General features: G+C 47.3%; 2 protein-coding genes across 4 annotated transcripts in view; one reads left to right on the forward strand and one right to left on the reverse strand.

Annotated features, from left to right (window-relative positions):
* The window catches only part of ANXA11 (annexin A11), a 41,806-nt gene extending 39,725 nt beyond the window's left edge, over window positions 1–2,081 (forward strand). Inside the window, exon 15 of the mRNA XM_020878111.2 lies at window positions 1,299–2,081. Coding sequence (XP_020733770.1) covers window positions 1,299–1,358 — 60 coding nt within the window. The 3' untranslated portion in view covers window positions 1,359–2,081. The remainder of the gene's footprint in view (window positions 1–1,298) is intronic.
* Window positions 1,665–19,034, reverse strand: PLAC9 (placenta associated 9). Of its 3 annotated transcripts, XM_070470927.1 has the most exons (5): window positions 18,875–19,034; window positions 9,619–9,716; window positions 8,401–8,530; window positions 6,141–6,230; window positions 1,665–5,071 (listed from the first exon to the last, which is right to left on the reverse strand). In XM_070470927.1, the coding sequence occupies exons 1-4, from the start codon at window positions 18,936–18,938 to the stop codon at window positions 6,148–6,150; spliced, it is 375 nt and encodes a 124-aa protein (XP_070327028.1). In that variant the 5' UTR covers window positions 18,939–19,034; the 3' UTR covers window positions 1,665–5,071; window positions 6,141–6,147. The 3 variants fall into 3 exon arrangements, with proteins under 3 accessions (XP_070327028.1, XP_070327030.1, XP_020733771.1); XM_070470929.1 differs by having other exon boundaries at window positions 1,665–6,230; XM_020878112.2 differs by lacking the exons at window positions 1,665–5,071; window positions 6,141–6,230 and adding an exon at window positions 7,916–8,047.
* Between the last annotated feature and the right edge of the window lie 113 nt (window positions 19,035–19,147).

Below are 19,147 nucleotides of genomic sequence, written 5' to 3' on the forward strand. Positions count from 1 at the left end.
TGTCAGCACCTGACGGCAGGGAGGGTCTTGACCCTCCCTCTATACCAGCATCTAGCACAACTGCTGTTCAGGAAATGGTTGGCAGAGGAGGGTCCACAATCAGCATGAGAGACACACAGTACCACCCCCCACACACATGTACACCTGGTGCCTGACCTCCAGAGTCCAGCCACCCTGTGGATCTGGCATCCATCAGTGAGAACTCAGGTCCCAAGCCCTTCCTGACGAGTCACCTCTTTCAGCTTTATGGTGAAGGCAGCACAGGAAGGCAGTTCAGAGCGAGGGCTCGGGGGTCACACCACTTGGGTTCTAATTCTGGCTTTTCTATTAGTATTTTCTCACTGTGTGATCTCACACAGCTTGCTTAAACCTCCCTGAACCCTAGTTCCATCATCCTTGAGATGATCCCACCCCCAGAAGTGTTGTATCTTGAAGGAAGCTGTCCATGTAAAGCATATTGTATGACATGTACGTATCTGATAGATAGTAGTGCCTCTCTTATCACTGTGTGCTAGAGATAGTCTGACAGAATTGATTCCTATTGCAGGGGGAGTGGGAAGGAGGGGCCTTCTGATAGTTAAATTCTGAGCTCACATGAATCTTTAAATGGCCACACCCAGGTCCTGATGTTGGGCATCTTCTTGAGAGAAGCTTCTCTGTCTTTTCTTGGCTATAGAAACAATGCTGCTGATAGCAATCTTGTGTTTGCCAGTAGGCTGTGGGCATCTGGAATAAGCCATACTCCTTGCCCTCAAGGAAGAAAATAATTAGAAATTAGCTCACTGTGGCCTTATGTCTAAGTGCAGTGGACAGTTGGAGGAGAGCTTAATGTGAACTGGGAGCTGAAATAGTAACCGTCTCCTCCACTGGATGATCGTATCACAGTAGATGACGTTTCTGGTACAGGACACAGCAGTGCCTTATGGTATAATCCCTGTTGAGTGCAACAGAAATGCACTGGGCAAAGGCCGCCATTAGTTAGACCTGGGTAGGGGTGTTTCTGGCTGTTCAAAAATTTTTTGTGTTTGTTTTTCAAATTCTGACTTTGATCATTGGGGTGAGTACAGCTTTCAGTTTTTTTAATGGAGGAGACTAGGGAGGCTGAACTACACTGTCCATGGTCCATGCACTTGTGATGCCAGCATGTGAGCTGCTCGCCTTCTCAGCAGAATGGGAAATTTCATAAGATAGGGCCACCTCTCTGTAAGGGCACTTTGGGCAGAAGAAAATCAAGAGCCAGGGAGCCAGAACTGGTCGAGCCTTTCTTAACTTGATGTCTTACTCCTTCCTGTGACCAGGGAGACACTTCAGGGGATTACCGGAAGATCCTGCTGAAGATCTGTGGTGGCAACGACTGAGCAGTGGCTGGTGGGTCACTTCTCTCCACCTGCTGGCAACAGCAGTGCCAGGAAAAGGCCAAAAGGACATTTGTCTGTTTCTAACAAATCTACAAAACCGCCCCCAGGTGTCACCATTCAGACCAGCCGTAGAGCCGTGTTTCCAGCTCCTCCCCCACCCTCTTGATCCGTGCACTGTGCTTGTGCTGAACCTCGTCAGTCTCAGGACGCCTCCTGCCCATCCCCACCCCTCACAGCATCTTGCAGCTAAAGTAGATGTTTTGTTTCCTCACTCATGCAGTCATTCCCCTTTGCTTATGGCTGAAACTCTTGGCTTCCTTTTAGTCATGTAATTTCGTATGTTTAGAAGGTTTTTTTTTTTTTTTAATATATAGTTGCAGACAGTTGCATACACATCTTTGCTGCATACAAAGTTTGGGTGAAAGAGGTGGGGGTTGGAGTACCTTGTCTTCACTGAGGAGTAAAAGGGAAAACCCTTAAGGTTACACAATCTGCATCTGGTGAAAATGTGTCAAGAGCTTTGTTATTGCCAAACTCACTCCTTTTTAGAAAAGAAAAGGCCGGAAAGTCATCTCCTCTGTCTTCCACGCAAACCACAAGAACAAAGCCAGCTCCCTGCCAGTGACAGGGCTTCTTATAATTGAGAATGTGCCTTAAACATGAATGTCGATGGCCAAATGCTGTTTCCAAATTAAAGTCACCCAGCTCTGGAATGTTCTGGAAGTGTTTTCCTGGTGCCAGTTTGCTTTCCCATGCTTCATGATTCTGCCCTGTAGCTTAGGGGTTCCAGCCTTATTAGCTCGTGAAAAGTTATATGGCTTTAAATAGAAACTTGTGCTTAGGAAACCCTGAATATAAGTAATATGCAGGGATTGGGTCTTAAGGACATGAGAAATGGAGGTTCCTGAAATCTTTGCTCAGGGCCCGCATGCTGAAAAGGCACACGGGGTTTTTGGTAAGATGTGGGTGCAGTGAAGTCCATTAGGGCAAGTAGGAGGAGTGTGGTTCTTTCCCCGGGTCTGGAAGGAAGGGCACAGACAGAAGGGAGTGTGCATGACTCCTGGGGGTAGCCTTACAACAGGAAGTCAGAGAGGCATGAGATCAGCTCCTCCCCACAGGGACGCTTCAGTCTGAAAGGGAGCTCCAGGCTGTGGTCTATTGGGGGGCCCTTTGCCCCTTTGTTGGTGGTATCCGGAGAAGGCGAGTCCAGAAGGGGCAGAGTTTCTAGAAATCATTGCATCTCATCCAGAAGCCCAGAGCATGTCTTCTGGTCAGTGATCTCCACTCCCTTTGTAGTTTCTTACGATGAAAGTTTAGAAAGGAGAGAAGCCAGAGGCCAGGGTGGGAGCCCAAACCTGCTGAGCCCTAGGAAAGGCCACAGGGAGTGCCTTGTTCACAAAGTAGACATCTGCTTGGGGACACCAGTTTGTCTCCTCCCTGCCTTCTAGACACAGAAGAGGAGATGGCCTAAGGGGCATGAGCTGGACAGAGCCTGCTCTACCCTGCCAGAGAAGGCTGCTGTGGGCTCTGGAATGGAAGGCAGGCAGGCCCTGCTTGTCAGTTCAGCTCTGCCTCAGTTCCCATGCCTGGAGCCACTTGACCAAGACCCAGCATGCTTGGCCATCCTTGTGCTTTGGCAGGGAGTTATAGTCCTAGCCTAGAAATCAAGCTAAATCATTTCCCCAGGCAGATACTAGCTTAAAATGTTTGCTTCATGAAACCTGAAAGCTCTCTGCTTGTGTTCTAAAAACAAGGACATCGTTACTCAGTTCTCCACCTGGCCCTATACAGGGTTCAATCTCAGCAAAGGATTCAATCAGTCAAGCCCCCATCTCTACAAGGGGCTCTCATCCCCTCCCACTCCTTGGAAAACTCACTTTGGCCTAATACTGGTGTTCACTCTGAACCCAGTGCAGCCCTGAAGCAGAAAGAGCACTGGTCCAGGAGTCAGGCATCCCTGTTCTGGCCTCAGCTCAGCTACTGATTTGCTGTGTGATCCCCGGTAAGTTACTTCTCCTCTTTGGGCCTAAAGTGAAGGGGAGACTATAGATCAGAGCTTCTTAAACTTCATTCTTGTCAGCAAAAATGGTAGAGTAGGGAACTTGAAAAGCCTATTCCTCCAAAAAAGTGATAAGATGTCAGAATCAACTTTATGAGAAATCTGAAAATGAAAGTTTGCAGCAATTAAAAAAAAAAAAGCTTTAAAAAAAACAAAAACTGAGTCTTGGTAAGAGGGTCTTGTGGCATTCTCACTTACCCCAGCCTTATCCTCCTCACCCCAGCTTGGCAGACTCAAGAACAATATTCACAGTCCTTTATAGGTCCTTAGCAATGGATGGAGCAGAATGGACCTTGTTCTCAAGAGGTATGGTTGGTTGTTTTGACCTGTCTGGTTGCTGCCAGGAAGACTGACTGAAATGACTTTCTTTTATTTTACCTAATATGGAACTCTTGCAAGCTGGAGGTGGCAACCTTTAGGGACATTTGAAGGCAGTTTCATTAGCACTAATGCCTGGAGAGAGGGATAACAGTTGGGACAAACAGGTGACAAATTGAAAAGTTTGGGGAGCAAAGGCTGACAGTGTGATGCTTTGTGGAGTAATGGTTTTGGGGTGCTTCCACTAATTGCTGGGAATCTGGAAGGCCGCATGCATGTTCAGGGCTGGCCATATGCCTAGAAGACTTGAGAGGGCCCTAAACTCTCACCTCTGGCAGACCTTCAGGCTCTGCATTTGCAGGAAGTGAACGCTACTGCAGAGTCACAGTCTGGCTGGCTGCGTATCAAAAGATTTGCCTCCAATACACACAGAACACACTTGTAACTGGGAGATTGGGGTTTTGTTGTTCCAGGAGTTAAAGTTGAATCACTAGAGGCCATTAAGTTAGCTGAACAGATACTTCAGTGGCCACACTTGACAGAGAATACAAACTTTTAAAATATCAGTTCAGAAAGTCATTAGACAAACTACATGAAATTCAGCAAGCAGCAACAACAAACTCAGGAAGGGAAAGAAAGAATCTGATTTCCAGAGTTTTCACATAATCAACAAATGCCCAGTTTTCAACAAAAATTACAAGGCATGCAAGGAAACAAAATATGACCCATATACAGAAAAACAAGATCACTTAGAGAGGTTCAAGAAGATATTTGAGAGAGCAGAAGAAAGAGTTGGCAAACTTTAGGTCAATTGAGATCTCCCGATCTGAGGAGAGAAGAAAATGGAGCCTAAGACCTGTGGGACATCATCAGGTATACCAACATACACATAATGGTAGTCATAGGAGAGAGAAAGCAGAAATATATGAAGAAACAGTGGCTGGAATCTTACAAATTTGATGAAAGATATTAATCCACACATCCCAGGAACTCAAATCATAAGAGGTATTTTTATGAAGATCTGCTTTGGGACATATAACCAAACTGTTGACAGACAAGGAATTGTGAAGTCAGCAATAGAGAACTGACTTGTCACATACAAGGGATCTTCAAAAATATTAACATTTGATTGCTTGTCAGAAACGATGGAGGCTAGAGGGTTATGGGATGACATATTCAGTGCAGTGGGAAAAAATGTCTACAGGAATCCTATACCTAGCAAAATAGTCTTCAAAAATGAAGGAAAAGTTAACACATTCCTGGGTGAACAAAAATTGAGACAGTTTTCTTGCTAGTAGATTTTCTGTATGAGAAATGCCAAAGAAAGTCCTTCAAACTGAAATGAAAGGATACTGTAATTAAAATCCACATGAAGAAATAAAATATTGTTAAACACAGGTAAATATAAATATCAATATGTATTTTTTAAATTTATAGTACTTTTTTCCTATATGATTTAAAAGAAAACTGACACCAAACAATGATTATAATACTATAGTTGGCACAAAATGTATAAGGATGTATTCTGTGACAATAACATTAAAGGTGGGTGATGGAGTTATACAGGACATATATAAAGTTTTGGTCTACTATTGAAACTTGGTACTGGACTGGACTGTTATAAGCTGGACTGTTATAAATTAAAATGTTAATGTAATCCCAGAAAATAACTAAAAAAACAGTAAAGGAAAGAATCAAGTGGTACACTTGAGATCATCTAACAAAATATGGCAATAATGGAGGAATTAAGGAGTCAAAAATTATAAGATACAAAACAAATAGCTAAGTGGTATAAGTTATTAATGTGGCTGAGTCATTTCAGTTGTGTCCAACTCTTGCCATCCTATGAACTGTAGCCTGCCAGGCTCCTCTGTCCATGGGATTTTCCAGGCACTGATACTGGAGTGGGTTGCCATTTCCTCCTCCAGAGGATCTTCCTGACCCTGGGACTGAACCTGCATCTCTTACACCTGCACTGGCAGGCAGGTTCTTTACCACTGTACTATCTGGGAAGCCCATAAGTACTTAAAATATAAAGGGAGTAAATGCTCCCAATTAAGAGGCAGATGTTGGCAGACCAAGGACATACCCTAATAAAATGTTTAATCCATCAAGATATAACAACTGTAAACATATGCATCTAACAGTAGAGCCCCAGAAAAGTCAGAAACAAATGACAATGGAAGGGAGAAATAGTTAAGCAATAGTGGTTGGAGACTTTAACACTTCACTTACCCTATTGGATAAAACAGACAAAAGGAGCAAAATGCTCAAGGAATAAATTTAACCAAGGTGGTGTTAAGACACACTAAAAAAAAAATCCTGTGCTCATGGATTAGAAGATTTAGTCCTGTGGAGATAGCAATACTCTAAAAATTGATCTATAAGTTCAATCCGATACATACCAGAACTTCAACTGCCTTTTGTCCTTGTGGACTGGCTGATCCTAAAATCCATAAGGAAGTGCATGGAATTCCTCAAAACGCCAAAAGAGCCTTAGAAACGAACAAAGGCAGAGAACTCATAGTTCTTAATTTCAAAACTTGCCACAAAGCTGTAGTAATTCATTGTGATACTGGCATAAAGAAGGTATATAGAACCATGGGATAGAATTGAGATGTAAACCTTATGCTAAAATGATTTTTAACAAGGGTGCCAGGACCATTCAATGGGGAAAGAATGTTCTCTTCAACAGCTACCCACAAACCAATTAATGAAGTTGAATCTTCACCTCACACCACATACAAACATTGACCTAAAATAGCTTTAAACAAAACAATGTAAGAACTAAAGCTATAAAAATCTTATGAGACAGGAATAAATAATTCATAACTTTGGATATGTCAGTGGATTCTTAGGTTGATACCAAAAGAACAAGCAACAATAACAAAAAATAGATAAACTGAATTTCATCAAAACAAACTTGGATATCAAAGGACACTGTCAAGACAACCCACAGAATGGGAGAAAACACCTGCAAATCATATTTCTGATAAAAATTTAGTATCCACAGTACATAAAGAACTCTTACAACTCAACAGGAAAAAGACAGCCTAGTTTTTTAAATGGGCAGAGGATTTGAATAGACTTTCCCCCCAAAAGATAACAAAAGTGACAGACAAACATGAAAAGATGTTCAGCATCACTAATCATCAGGTAAATGCAACTTAAAACCACGAGATACCACTTCACATCTAGTGTGATGGCTGTAATCAATGAGATGTGTTGGGGAGGATAAGGAAAAATTGAAAATCTTACATATATATTGCTGGTAGGAACATAAAGTGGTACAGTTGCTATGCAAAAATGGTGAATCTTCAAAAACTTAAAGAGTTACTCTTTGAACAATTACATCCAAGAGAAATGAGAACACATACCCACCCAAACTTATGCATGAATGAGTGTTCATAGTGTTAATCATAATAACTCCAAAGTATAAACAACCCACATGTCCACAGATTTGATGAATGGATGAATAAAATGTGATAGCTACATAATGGAATATTGTTCAGCTATAAACAAAAATGAAATATTGATATATGCTACAACATGGATGAACCTTGAAAACATGGTAAGTGAAAAAACGTCAGACACAAAATATTAGTGATTTCCAAGGGAGGATGGGAGGGGAAATGGAAAATGACAGCTTAATAGTACAGGGTTTCTTTAGGGGGTGATGAAAATTTCTAGAATTAGGTGGTGGTGATTGCACAACACTGTGAACCCACTGAATCTGTACCATTTTAAACAGTTAAAATTTAGAATTTTACATGAATTTTACTTTAGTCGAAAAAATTTTTTCTTTAGTCGAGAAAAATTTAACATGCATACAAATCCCCTGGGCAGTCTCATTAAAATGTAGGTTCTGGGCAGGGCCCCAAATTCAGCACTTTTGATAAGCTTCCAGGTGACTCCTTTACTGTTCACCCATGGTCACATGCTGATTAACAAGGCTACTCAGAGGGCCCTTCCACTGTGCTGCCTTAAAATTCTGGGCTTCAGGGGCCTCACCTCTTGAACCCATCCCTGCCCTGTCCATCCCTGTAAATATGAAGGGTGGAAGCGTGCAGATGGACTGGTGTTCTTGCGTCTGAGTCTGCAGGGGTGTGAGTCTCAGGGCATGGGAGCAAACGGAGAGGGGGCTGTGGCTCCTGAGGTCACTGTCAGCAGACACAGAGAGGACCAAAGGAGTAGGTTTTATTTTGCACAAAGCTGAGGAAGCCAGGCCAGAATGCCTGTTCTGTTCTCAGAGGAGAGCTGTTGTGTCACTGCCAGCTGCTGGGCGGCTCCAGCTCTGGTGCTCAAAAGCGATCTGAAAGAGAGGGGGCAACCTGGGGGGTGAGCGAACGGGTACTGACTGCTGCCTGCCCTCCCCTCCCAGTCCCCCAGGGACTCCTGTGCCAGGAACACAGGGTTCAAGGAGGAGGCAGCTGCTCCGCGTCAGGGTGGTGCTGAGAGTGGAACTCTGATGCTGGGCTGCAGCAACCCCAGGGGTGTGGGCAGACAACTCTTGAGGGGGAGTTGGGGGGGATTCCTCCCAATTCTGTCCCAAAGAGAAGCTGGAGACTTCCTGGCTTGTCCAGGTTACACAGTGGAGTGGAGCAGTCGTCCCTACCCTGCTGCCCAGTTCCAGAGGCTGTCATCTCTGCAACCCAAGCTGCTCACCATCTCCGTCTCCGAGGAGGTCGGGGATCGGGCTGAAGGGCCCCGGGGGCAAGTTCCAGGCCAGCTCCTCCAGCTGACCCAGCAGGCCTTTGACTTCTGCCTCCAGGTGCTCCACCGTCTTCTCCACCGTCTAGAGCAAGGAGAGAAGGCGGAGGACAGTAGGGGAGTGGAAGACAAGAGTGAGGTCAATCTTGCTTCATCAGCCACATCCTCCAGAGCCCATGGCAGTCCAGTAGGGTGCAGTGGGAAGACCTGGGTCCTCCTGGTTCAGGCTCTGCCCGCATCTGCCTCTCGGCTTCCAGATGACAAGATTTGAGGGGCTCACTCAAGGCCTCTCCTGGTTCTGGCGCTCAGGGGTTTCACTTAATCACTGGTTTGGGTGCGAGGATGGACTCTGGGATCCCTTTTCCTATTTCAAGATGACACCACTGGGAATTCACATTCCTTTTGTTGCCCCGCCCCCTGGTGGCGACTCTGCCAAATGACCGTTTTGGCATTTTGAAATTTTCTTAACTCGGGGTTCTTAACTTTTTTTGTAAATGAATCCCTTTAGTAGTATGGTAAAACCTATAGACCCCCATTAGAAGACTGCTTTCATTGAGAAAACATATAGGATTTCCAAGGACATAAACTGCATTAAAATATTAAAGTATTTAATTTTGATATAAAACTTCCTAGCTCAAGTAACAGCAGGCCTAGCAACCACTGAATTTTTGACACGCTGATTAGAATAAATGATATGTTGAGATATTCACAGTGACTATAATGGGATGAAATTATCTGTGATTTCTATTGATGACAAAGTCAAGGTACAGTTGTTTTTTGTCTATAGTGGTTTATTGTCTATAGTGAATGAGAATGCTAAACTTCAGCTAAAGGTTTGTGAAATAAAGTGCAGTTTTCCCCCCCATACAAGTTTATGGACCTTGGGTTACAAGCAGTGGCTGTATAACAAAACACAGCAACTGAATTTCCACCTTCTCATCTGGTGAATACGCAGAGATCTCTGGCTGGAGGCAAGCAAGTTCCCAGGGGAGGCAGGGTCTGTTGGGGGCTGGTCAGCCTAACAGTACAGGTAGGGCACGGAGATGTTTAACATGGTGGCCAGGGAGGAGAACTGGCCTAGATCGCCCCAATTTTCCAAAGCCAGATTGGCTTGAGCACTCCAGCTGGCAGATGGTCCCGAAGCTGCATGTCCTCCCAGGTCACCCACATTACCTCCTCTATGACATCCAGCCGACTGTGGACAGCCATGTATCTGTCACACCCTGTGCTCTGAGCTGAGTCTCCTCGGGAGGGGATGAAGGGTTCATCAGCTGTGGGAAAACAAGTCTTGTCAACGTGGGGCCCTCGGTTTCCCTGTAACATTAGAGTCTCCTACAAAGTACCTGGCTCAAAGGAGGTGAGTCCTGAAAACAGTCCAAAGAGAAGCAGAGAGGGCCAGGGTGTGAGTGTAGGGCTGCCCTACTCACTCATCTCTAGGGCCATGGTCACCTACAGACCCAAGTGGGCATCCTCAAGGAGGTGAGGCCTGAACTGGGTAAGAAAAGGAAGGGAAGGGATGTTTTAGCCAGAAAGAATGCATGTGCAAAGACAGACATGAGGTAGCATGGCTCAGTGCAGAAACCCTTGGGAGTCTGGAGTGGCTGGAAAGTACCGGGTGGGTGGGGATGAGACTGGAGAGGTGGATGGTGGAAACAAAGCCGGGGCCTAATAAATCAATCATGATGTTTCAAGGGTTCTTTTAACAGGAGAGTCACGTAGTCATATATGAATTTTTAAAATACAGAGAATGAATTGGAGAGATTCATCTTTAAAGGCAGGAAGTATCGCAGTAATCAGCATAAGAACTGATGAAAGGAGGCAGCTGTAGGAAAAGAGGAAGAATATGTGTGGAGATATTTTAGAAATAGCATTATGTGCCACATGGTGTGCTCAACAAATGTGTAAACTCAGCCAACCTCTACAACCAATTACTATCCACAGTTTACACATAAGGAAATTGAGAGGGGTGAAATGATAGGTCCAACATCACACAGCTAGTAAGTAGAAGCTCTGAGGTTCAACTTGTTCAACATCATTTTCCTCCCCACTGTTGACTCCTCCCTGATTCTTCCTGGCACCAGCAACCTTCACACCAGAAGTCTTACAGCCCGGTTTTGAGATTAAGTTGCAGGGTTGGTGGCTCTGAGATGTTTTTAGGACATCCAAGTTGGCTGGATCCTTGGAAAACCTGGACACTCAGGAAGGGGGACACTGCCCCAGAAACAAAGAGAAGCCACGCACTTTAAAGATGACGAAACAGCATGGCCTAAAGAGGCACTGCGGTCTAGCAAGATAAAGACTGAGACACAGACCAACAGAGAAGTTGATGCTGAATGCCATCCCAGCGCGTTTAGTGAAGAGGAGCCAGCGGAGCAGAGTGTAGTCACAGTGGGGTGAGAAGGGAAGCAAAGGCCAGGAGAAGGAAACAGAGATCCTGGAAAACATTACCACCAAGCTTGGCTGCGAAGGGAGATCAGATCACAATGTCTAAAGAAGTGTTTATTGTTATTTCCAGGTTTTTAAGCATTGAAGAAACTCACGCTTTTAGCCTGAGGACAGGAAGAACCCAGGAGAACTGAAAGAATGCATTTCCTGAAGAGATGTGAGGCCACAGAATCCAGAAATGGTGATGGGGATGGTCACACGTGGAAGGAACAGAGAGGACATGCTGCAGAAATGGGTAAAATGTTCTACTTAGAAGAGTCAAGAAGTTGAGCGAGTCCCACCTAATAACTGCTATTCACTCGGTGAAGAGGGGAATCATCTGCTGAAAACTCATGCAGGGTTAGCAGAGGAGAGTTCATTGTGAAGTTATTGGGAATTCTATGAGCAGGCTGATAGACACAGTCACTAAAATGGGAGCCACGGCAAAGAGTACTTTCACCATGGAAACTGACAAACGCTTTGTTTCCCAAGAGCCAGTGTATCAGCGCCCCTGGGTAAGAAGCTTGAATAAAGAGAGGGGGTGAGGAGAATGACAGAAGGAGTTAAGAGTTTGATACAGAGTAAGAGTGCCAAGGAAGCCCCACCCCGGCAGCTCAGCAGGTAGGTGTTAGCAGCAAAGACAGATGGGTGGACAAGCTGAAACCTGGGAGTCCGAGGGATGAATGTGGTGAAGGGCAGAAGAGAAAGGAGCTGACGATTCAACCAGCAGGGCTTAGGTGGCTGAGTTCTGGAGTCTAGCTTGAATAAGGAAGGGGGAAAGGCCAATAAGAAGACTGAATAATTGGGACAAAGGGAGGGTCTGAAGGCACTAGAGGTCCTGATGCAATGATGGGAGTAATGGAATTTACTGCAATTTTTAGCTTTGAGAGGTGGAGCAGCTTCACAGTGACAATACCACGGCTGTGGGCATCTGAATCTGAGTGGGGGTAAGAGTTATTGGACTTGATCTTTGTAAATGTAAAACTCTTGTAACTCTAAGACCTCAGTGTTGGCTGGGTTGCCCAAGGGGATGATATAAAGTTGCCTAGAAGGTTGGCAGGCCTTGAGGTAAGGATGGAGATGATAAGCCATTTTGCTGGTGATGAATGTGTAACTCTGAAGGCTGGGTGACTTGTCCAAGATCACACAGTTGGCAAATGACTGAACTCCAAGGACCCTGGCCTCCTCCTGGCCCCATGTCAGCCAGCTGGTTTTCTGGAGCTCTCCAGAGTCCCTGTGCCCTAAGAGTCTCTAGTCCCAACTCTATCTGGACCCCAGCTCTTCCACACAGGGGTGAGAGCCAAGCACAGGGACAAAACTTCCTTCCACTCTGAGCATCTTCTGTGGAAGATTTCAGTTTTTACTTTATGCTTTTTATTACATCCATCCACTGAACTTAGAAATGCCTCTTCAAAAAACACTGGTCGTGTTGTTGACTTTGACGAGGGAGGAGATATTATAGTGTCACTCTGGTTATCTTTTTAAAAGGAGCCTTTTAGAGAGCTATCCTGAAATATTTATAGATACAATGCTATTATGTCTTGGCCTTACTTCAAAATAATCCAGGCCTGGGAGTGGGAGGAGGCGTGGGTAGGAGTATTGAATATTGGTCAAGACTGACCAAGACTGGTAATTGTTGAAACTGAGTAATGGGGACATGGGGTGGGGGTTGGAGGGTTCACTCTGCTAGTCTACTTTTGTATGCCTGGTTTGAAATTTTCCACAATGTAAGGCAGTTGTCCAATGAGGTTGTCAGCAAAAAACATAAGTCATCATGCGCTTTGTGCATTGATGCAAAATGTTCTGGATGTGTGTTGGGGGTTGTTCTGAGAGACCCCACCTGGAGGGCTGTGCTCCATTCTGGGTCACTCACTGCGAGAAGGCTTTGGACAGGCAGGCGCAGGTCTAATGGGGTCACTGTGAAGGCACTCTAGATGTTGACTCATATGTCTCAGTTGAGAAAACTGGGGTGCTCAGCTAGAGAGAAAGGACTTGGAGGGGGCAGGCAGTGCTGTTCTCAGCCACACAGAGGGCTGTCCTGGTCTAGGTCTGTGCTCACATACACCTCCTGCAGGCTTTGCCCAGAGGGGCCTTTGGCCAAGCCCTTCCCCTGCACCCCACCTGCCCTCTCCCAGACCCTAAACGACTCCTCTCCCCCTCCCCCATGCACGTAGGCCAAGAGGAAGCAGGGTGACCCTGCCGGCCAAGCGGGGCTCTACCAGCCCTCTAAGTCACGAACAACATGAATCTGCTCCCCTCGCTCAGCCTAAAACATCCTGTTCTCTGCGTGTCTGCGATGAGGTCTGACTTGGCTCCCAGACCCCTCCAGGGAAGAGGCTGGGCTGAGGCTGCTCTCCACATCACATGGCAGTAATCCGTCGCATCTGGACACAACTGCGCCCAGGGCTGCGGCACAACTGTCTGTGAGCTCATCCAGGCCTCCCGGGGAGCTCTGCTAAGAGGGCGGGTTGGGGGGGTGGCGGGAAGAGCCGGGCCACCCTGCCCCGCCGCGCCCTTCCCCACGGGGCTTCTCAAGGCTTTGACCTCGAAGCCTGAAGGCAGAAACACACTGGAGCCTCAGCCGTGCACTGGTGCGGCCGTGGGAACTTTCTGCTCCCTGAGCCCCTGCTGCCTCCTCAGAACAAGGGTTGTGGGGCGGTGGGGAGGGCGAGGCACTCCCGAACAGATGCAGCACACCCAAGATTCCTCTCTGTCTCTCAGACCTCAAATGAGCTACCAGGACAGAACCGAGACGAGTCTAAGGACAAGTTGCTTCTCCGCCCAGAAACTCCAGCAAAGCAAGAGTTAGGCAAGGATTCCCTTCTTTGCGCAGTCTTAAGGAGCTCTTGATAATGCCCCCCCCGGCTTCAGGGGCTCCAGGGAAGCTCAAACCAGAGCAAGAAGAGTGGGGGAGGTGGCAGGATTATCCCGCCTGACCACGGACGGCCAAGGCTGTGGTTCCCAGTGTTCCCTGCCTTCCTCTGCTCCCTCCCTCCCCTGCCTGACCAGTTGGGAAATGGACCTTCTTGGATGCAAGGTTGTTTTCCCTGGCCTGGCGCCCACTCAGGGCCGATGTGCACCCTGGACTGCAGCCTTGGGTGGAACATCGTGAGAGCAGGCTGCCGGTGGGGGCTGGGGGTGGAGTGGGACCAGAGGCCCAGCGTAGACGCAAGGGGTAGGCGCCACTGGGCCTCCGGCCTCTGAGGCGGGAGTACGGCCCCCTCCCACTGACAGACATAGGAGAACTTTTTTTTTTCTCTGGACCTGAACACTCACTAAGAAAGTGCACAACTCAAATGATTTCTGATCCTGAAAAGAGCAGCTCTGACCAGCTACACTTGTAGATTGGGGCTTAATTCTGTGTGACCACATTCAATATAATAGTCTAATAAATTTGACCACACTCAATATTTGTATTAAAATTTCTGCTTCATTCCAAACCAGTGTTTTGTTTTGTTTTTTAAGCAGAAGAATGCTATTTTCAAACAATTATATGAAGAACTCTAATCTGTGGACCTGCTCTGGCTGAAACAGGAGAAGGCCACTTAAGCCCCCTCAGAGGGAGCTCAGATGCTGGGAAACTTTTATTTTGGGAGCCATGTGCTGTCTCCCTTGTTCTCTGGTCATTTTCCAGAGGTGGATTTGAGCCTGCTGGTGACTCTGAGAGCTTACCAATGCAGTCAGTGGGTGGTTAAGTGAGGATACAAGCTGAGCTGCTGTAACAAAGAGCCCTCCCCCGCCCCCCAGTCACACACGTTGTTTCTTTCTTTCTCACTTATCAGTTCAGAGGTGGACTGGCTGATGCTCTGGGCTGGCAGGCAGCTCTGCTCCCCGCAAGGCCATACAGGGAACCAGATTCCTTCTACCTCAGAATCCTGCGTTTTTTAATCCACTGGGTTATAAAGTACTAGAACATTCCTAAACCCGCACCATGCCAAGGACTAGGAAGACATCCAGGATTAACTTCTCCCCACATGCTGTGAACAGAGCACAAGGTTGGGAGTCAGAGGTGTGGTCCCACCTTCACTGCTGACTGACTGTGCTCTCTGCCTCTCACTCAGCTTCTTCTGCAAGGAATCCTCCCTGCTCCGTCTACTTGGCCTTCTTGGCGGGACTGCTGTGCTGATCCAAGGGGATTCTGCATTGGAAGGTACCTGAGAACTGCCAGGTGATGTGCAAATGCCAGGAAAGGCATTTATCAGGTGGGCTGGAGCCTGAGCAGGTCAGTATGCCCTCATGGTCTTTCCTTTCCACATGGAGCCAGTGTTCTTCACTAGGTAACTCTGGCTAGGTCTCCTCAAGGTGGGAAGGCATCTGCTCTGGGACTACAGAGTACAGGGATCCAAGGGGTGCTTGGGAGGGGCTTTGCCAAAAAGCACACTGAGGGTTCAGGGCTGACCGGACTCTCTGGGCTCCATTATAAGCCAGTCCCACTGGCTGGATCCTTGGTTTCTCCACCTTTAGAGTGGGCACAGCCATACTCTATATTTGAATCCACTATCAATTTATGATCACTTATTATGTGCCTAGCTTTTTGTTCAGTGCTCATCTGCATTCTCATTTAATTCTATCTGTAAGCTCAGTACTCTGAATCACCTTTTCATAGATTAGAAAACCAAAGATCAAAGAGGTTGAGACACACCCTAAGACTACACGGACACGACTAGTAGATGGTGGGGACAGGATTTGTCTGCCTGACATATGTGTCTGTCTGCCATAGTGTCTGCCTGACACCATGCTGTGTTTTGGGAGTTCTATGAGGAGTTAAGGGCCTCCCATCTTGGGATCTCGGCTGCCTCCTCTGTAAAGTGAGAGGCTGGACCATCATGGGGCAAAAAGTACCTATACGCATGACACCTGTGCACTTGTCCTGAGGCCAACAAGAGCCCAACTGTGTACACTGGATCAAACTGACTTTGAGAGGTTTGCTCCCCCGTCATCCATTTTTGTAAGAAGAAATGCAGCGATCCTTACCATGCGTGCTGCGTGCTAAATCGCTTCAGTTGTGTCCGACTTATTGCAATCCCAGTGCCTGCCAGGCTTCTCTGTCCATGGGATTCTCCAGGCAAACATACTGGAGTGGGTTGCCATGCCCTCCTCCAGGGGATCTTTCTGATCCAGGGACTGAACCCCAGTCTCTTGAGCAGGCAGGTTCTTTACCACTAGTGCTACCTGGGAAGATTGGACCATAGCCTGAGCATATTCTCCTTTCACCCAAAGTAAACAAGCAGAATCCCAATGGAAGACAGTCCACAGGGACCTGGAGTGGTGGTGGATCCCTGTAGGCCCTGAGGCATGGATGAGAATGGCTAATGGGACTAGGCTCTAGGACTTGAGATCCCTCTGATAGCAAAATAGAAAAGGAATTCAGCTGAAGCCTTAACTTAAAAAAAAGTTCTCTACAAATAACACAGAACAGTCTGTTTCACTCAACACATAAAGGACTTTTATAGAGCAATGTGAAAAATCACAATCCCACAATTGAAAAGGCCAAAACAATTCACAAGAATTAGAAATGACCAATATTCATTTGAAGAAAAATCCAACCTTGGCAGTAATCAAAGAAATGAAAATTAAAGCAATAAACCATTTTAAAGTATTCTTGCAAAAAAAAGGCTAATTGGAATTAATTAGATGATGCTTCTATATCTAATTCCCAGTTTATAGACAATACAGGGAAAGGAACATTTAAATGACATATAGAGGATGCAATCAGCTAAAATTTAAATGTGAAAAACTATAGGACTAGCAATGCAGTTTCTTCACCAAATAAACTTTAAGAAAAAAGAAAAGAACCTTATAAAGAAACCTAAAGCTTACTAAAAGAAACTTAATGGACATATCAACCAAAAACCTAATGTATCCACCTCATTTGAATCAAACAAACCAAATATAAAAACATGACACAATTAGGGACATGAACACTGACTAGATATTTGATGATATTAAGTAATTATCCATTTTTAGGGAGTGATAGTGGTATTTCAGGTATTAAAAGATTATTGATGCTTTAGTAATACATAAGGTAATACTTATAGATGAAAATATACAGTGCCTGGAGTTTCAGTTTAATCTGAGGGAGGGGAGAGAAGGTGGATTAGATGAATTAAGATCTGTCAAGAATCCATGGAAGTTCCTTACACTATTCTGTGTATATATCCAAAAGATTTGATAATCAACAGTTTAAAAAAAAATGGTATAATTGAAGTCTGAAAGGTTATATACAAAAATGTTCGAACACAAAGTGAAATTACATTAATACATTAATACTCTCTTCTTTTTTTCTTAATCTGAAGCAATGAAAATGATCAGGAAGAAAATGTTTAAAATGGCTTTGAGACAAAATGTATATACCAGTCATAGCTAAAGGGCCACAGAAGGTCAGCCGCTGTGGGCAGTGGCCAGCTTCTCCCTCTTGGGGAGCACAGACTCGGCTTTGTCCCCTCAGCTCCTGGAGGTGGGGTCTCTGGGAAGAGGGGACGGGGTGGGCCGGGAAAGGAGGGGTGGGGAGGATGGCACTGTGGGCCAGGCTCAGTGCTGGGTGGTGTCAGCCACTCCTCACTCAGCCTGTGAGGAAGGGCTTGTTGGTCCTCCTTTGCCAAGCTCAGTGGAGGAACTGGCTCAGAGAGGTCAGTGGAGCTGTCTGAGGGGGCGAGGGAACCTGTGTTGACAGGCGTTCTGCGCCGGGCACCTCCCTCTCCGCCAGCTCTCCGGGTGGCCACCGTTCTCCCCAACTTACAGAAGAGGAAACAGCATCAGAGAGGTGACACGACTCCCCCAAGGTCACTCAGCCGGGGGCTGGCCAGGAGCAGGGCCGGCCTCAGCCCTTCCCCTGGGGCTCCTAGTTCCCTGTCAGGGGAGCTTCCATCCTGACACGGGGCACTTCCGCCCGCTCCAGGGGGATGGGGGAGCAGCCTGACATGGGGTAAGGGTGTGGCTGAGGGGTCAGGAGACCCGCGTGCCTGGACAGACTGAGCCTTCCCCTCACGTGCACAGCTGTGAGCATCAGCCATCTCTGGTCGAGGCTGGCAAGAGAGCTTGGGTAAATGTCAACTGTAAAGTGCCATATAAAGTGCAGAGTCTTGCTGTGGTGGAAGGAACATCTATGTGTACAGTACAGTTAGTCCTGCAGCCTTCCTGTCTGAGCCTCACCTGGGAGGGGACAGCTCTAAGGCTGCTGTCAGGGGAGGTGCAGGGGACAAGGCACTGCAAGGAACCCAGCCTGGAGCACCCAGAGGGCTTCTCCTTCCTGCAGCCTCCTCCCCACCCACCCAAGGCTGCTCAGGCCCTCTGCGAATGTCTCCAAAAGGCTGACAACTGGCCTCCTCTCCTCTACTGCAGAACCTCCTCAGACTACCAGGTAGGTAAAGCCAAGACCTCCAGGGGCCGCCTGCCTGGCCCCTACCAGCTGGGCCGGATCAGACGTGGGTCGTCTGCCTATTGGGGCTCAGCATCCCAGGAAATTCCCCAGGAGAGGAGGCCTGGGTGCTTCGCAGGCCAGCGCCACCCAGCCGACCTGACCATTCACCTCCTGATCCTGGCCCCCTCCTCTCTTTCCTCCCCACCTGCGGCACTGGGTTTCTCCATCCCCTCTCCTTTTTTTGTCTCTCAAATCTTACTCTTTTCTTCAATATCCTCTCTCCCTCTCTCCCCTTTCTCTTGCCATTTTAGTTCCTCTGTTTCTTTCCTACTAAACTCCTTTTTCTCTGTCCTCATTCATAGTTCACACCCATCTGTTTATCTCCTAAATCTTTCTGTCCCAGCCTCTCCCTTCCTCTCTTTATTCTTTCCTTTTTCTATGTCCCGGTGCCTTTATCTCTCAGCCTTTTTCTGTTTCGTCTTTCCTTTTTCTCTCCCCATCTGTCTCTCTCCCCTCCCCTGCATCTCCCTCTTTCTCCATCTCTCTCTCCATCTGGCTCCGTTCCCACCTCCCTCCCTCTCTTCTGCTCCTTCCTCGCGGTCCGCGGTCTCCCTAGCCCTCGCCCCGCTGCCCGGCCCCACTCACCGGCGAAGACACCCGGGGCGCGGAGCAGGGCGAGCCCGGCAAGCGCGCAGAGCAGTGGCCGCATGCTGCCGGCCGGCGGAGCGCAGCGCCACTTCTGCCCGCGGCCGACCTCCCCACCCTCCCCGGGATCGCGCCGGCCCGCCTGGGAGGAAATGCTCGCAGTTCCAGCCAAGATTCCTGGGCGGCTCCGGGCTTTCTGGCTCCAGCGAGCCCGCCCCCTCCAGAGACCCCGCGAGCGAGCGGAGGGGCGATGTGCCAGGCTGGGCGCCTCCC

This window comes from Odocoileus virginianus, chromosome 7, assembly GCF_023699985.2.
Source record: "Odocoileus virginianus isolate 20LAN1187 ecotype Illinois chromosome 7, Ovbor_1.2, whole genome shotgun sequence".
Lineage (NCBI taxonomy): Eukaryota > Metazoa > Chordata > Mammalia > Artiodactyla > Cervidae > Odocoileus > Odocoileus virginianus.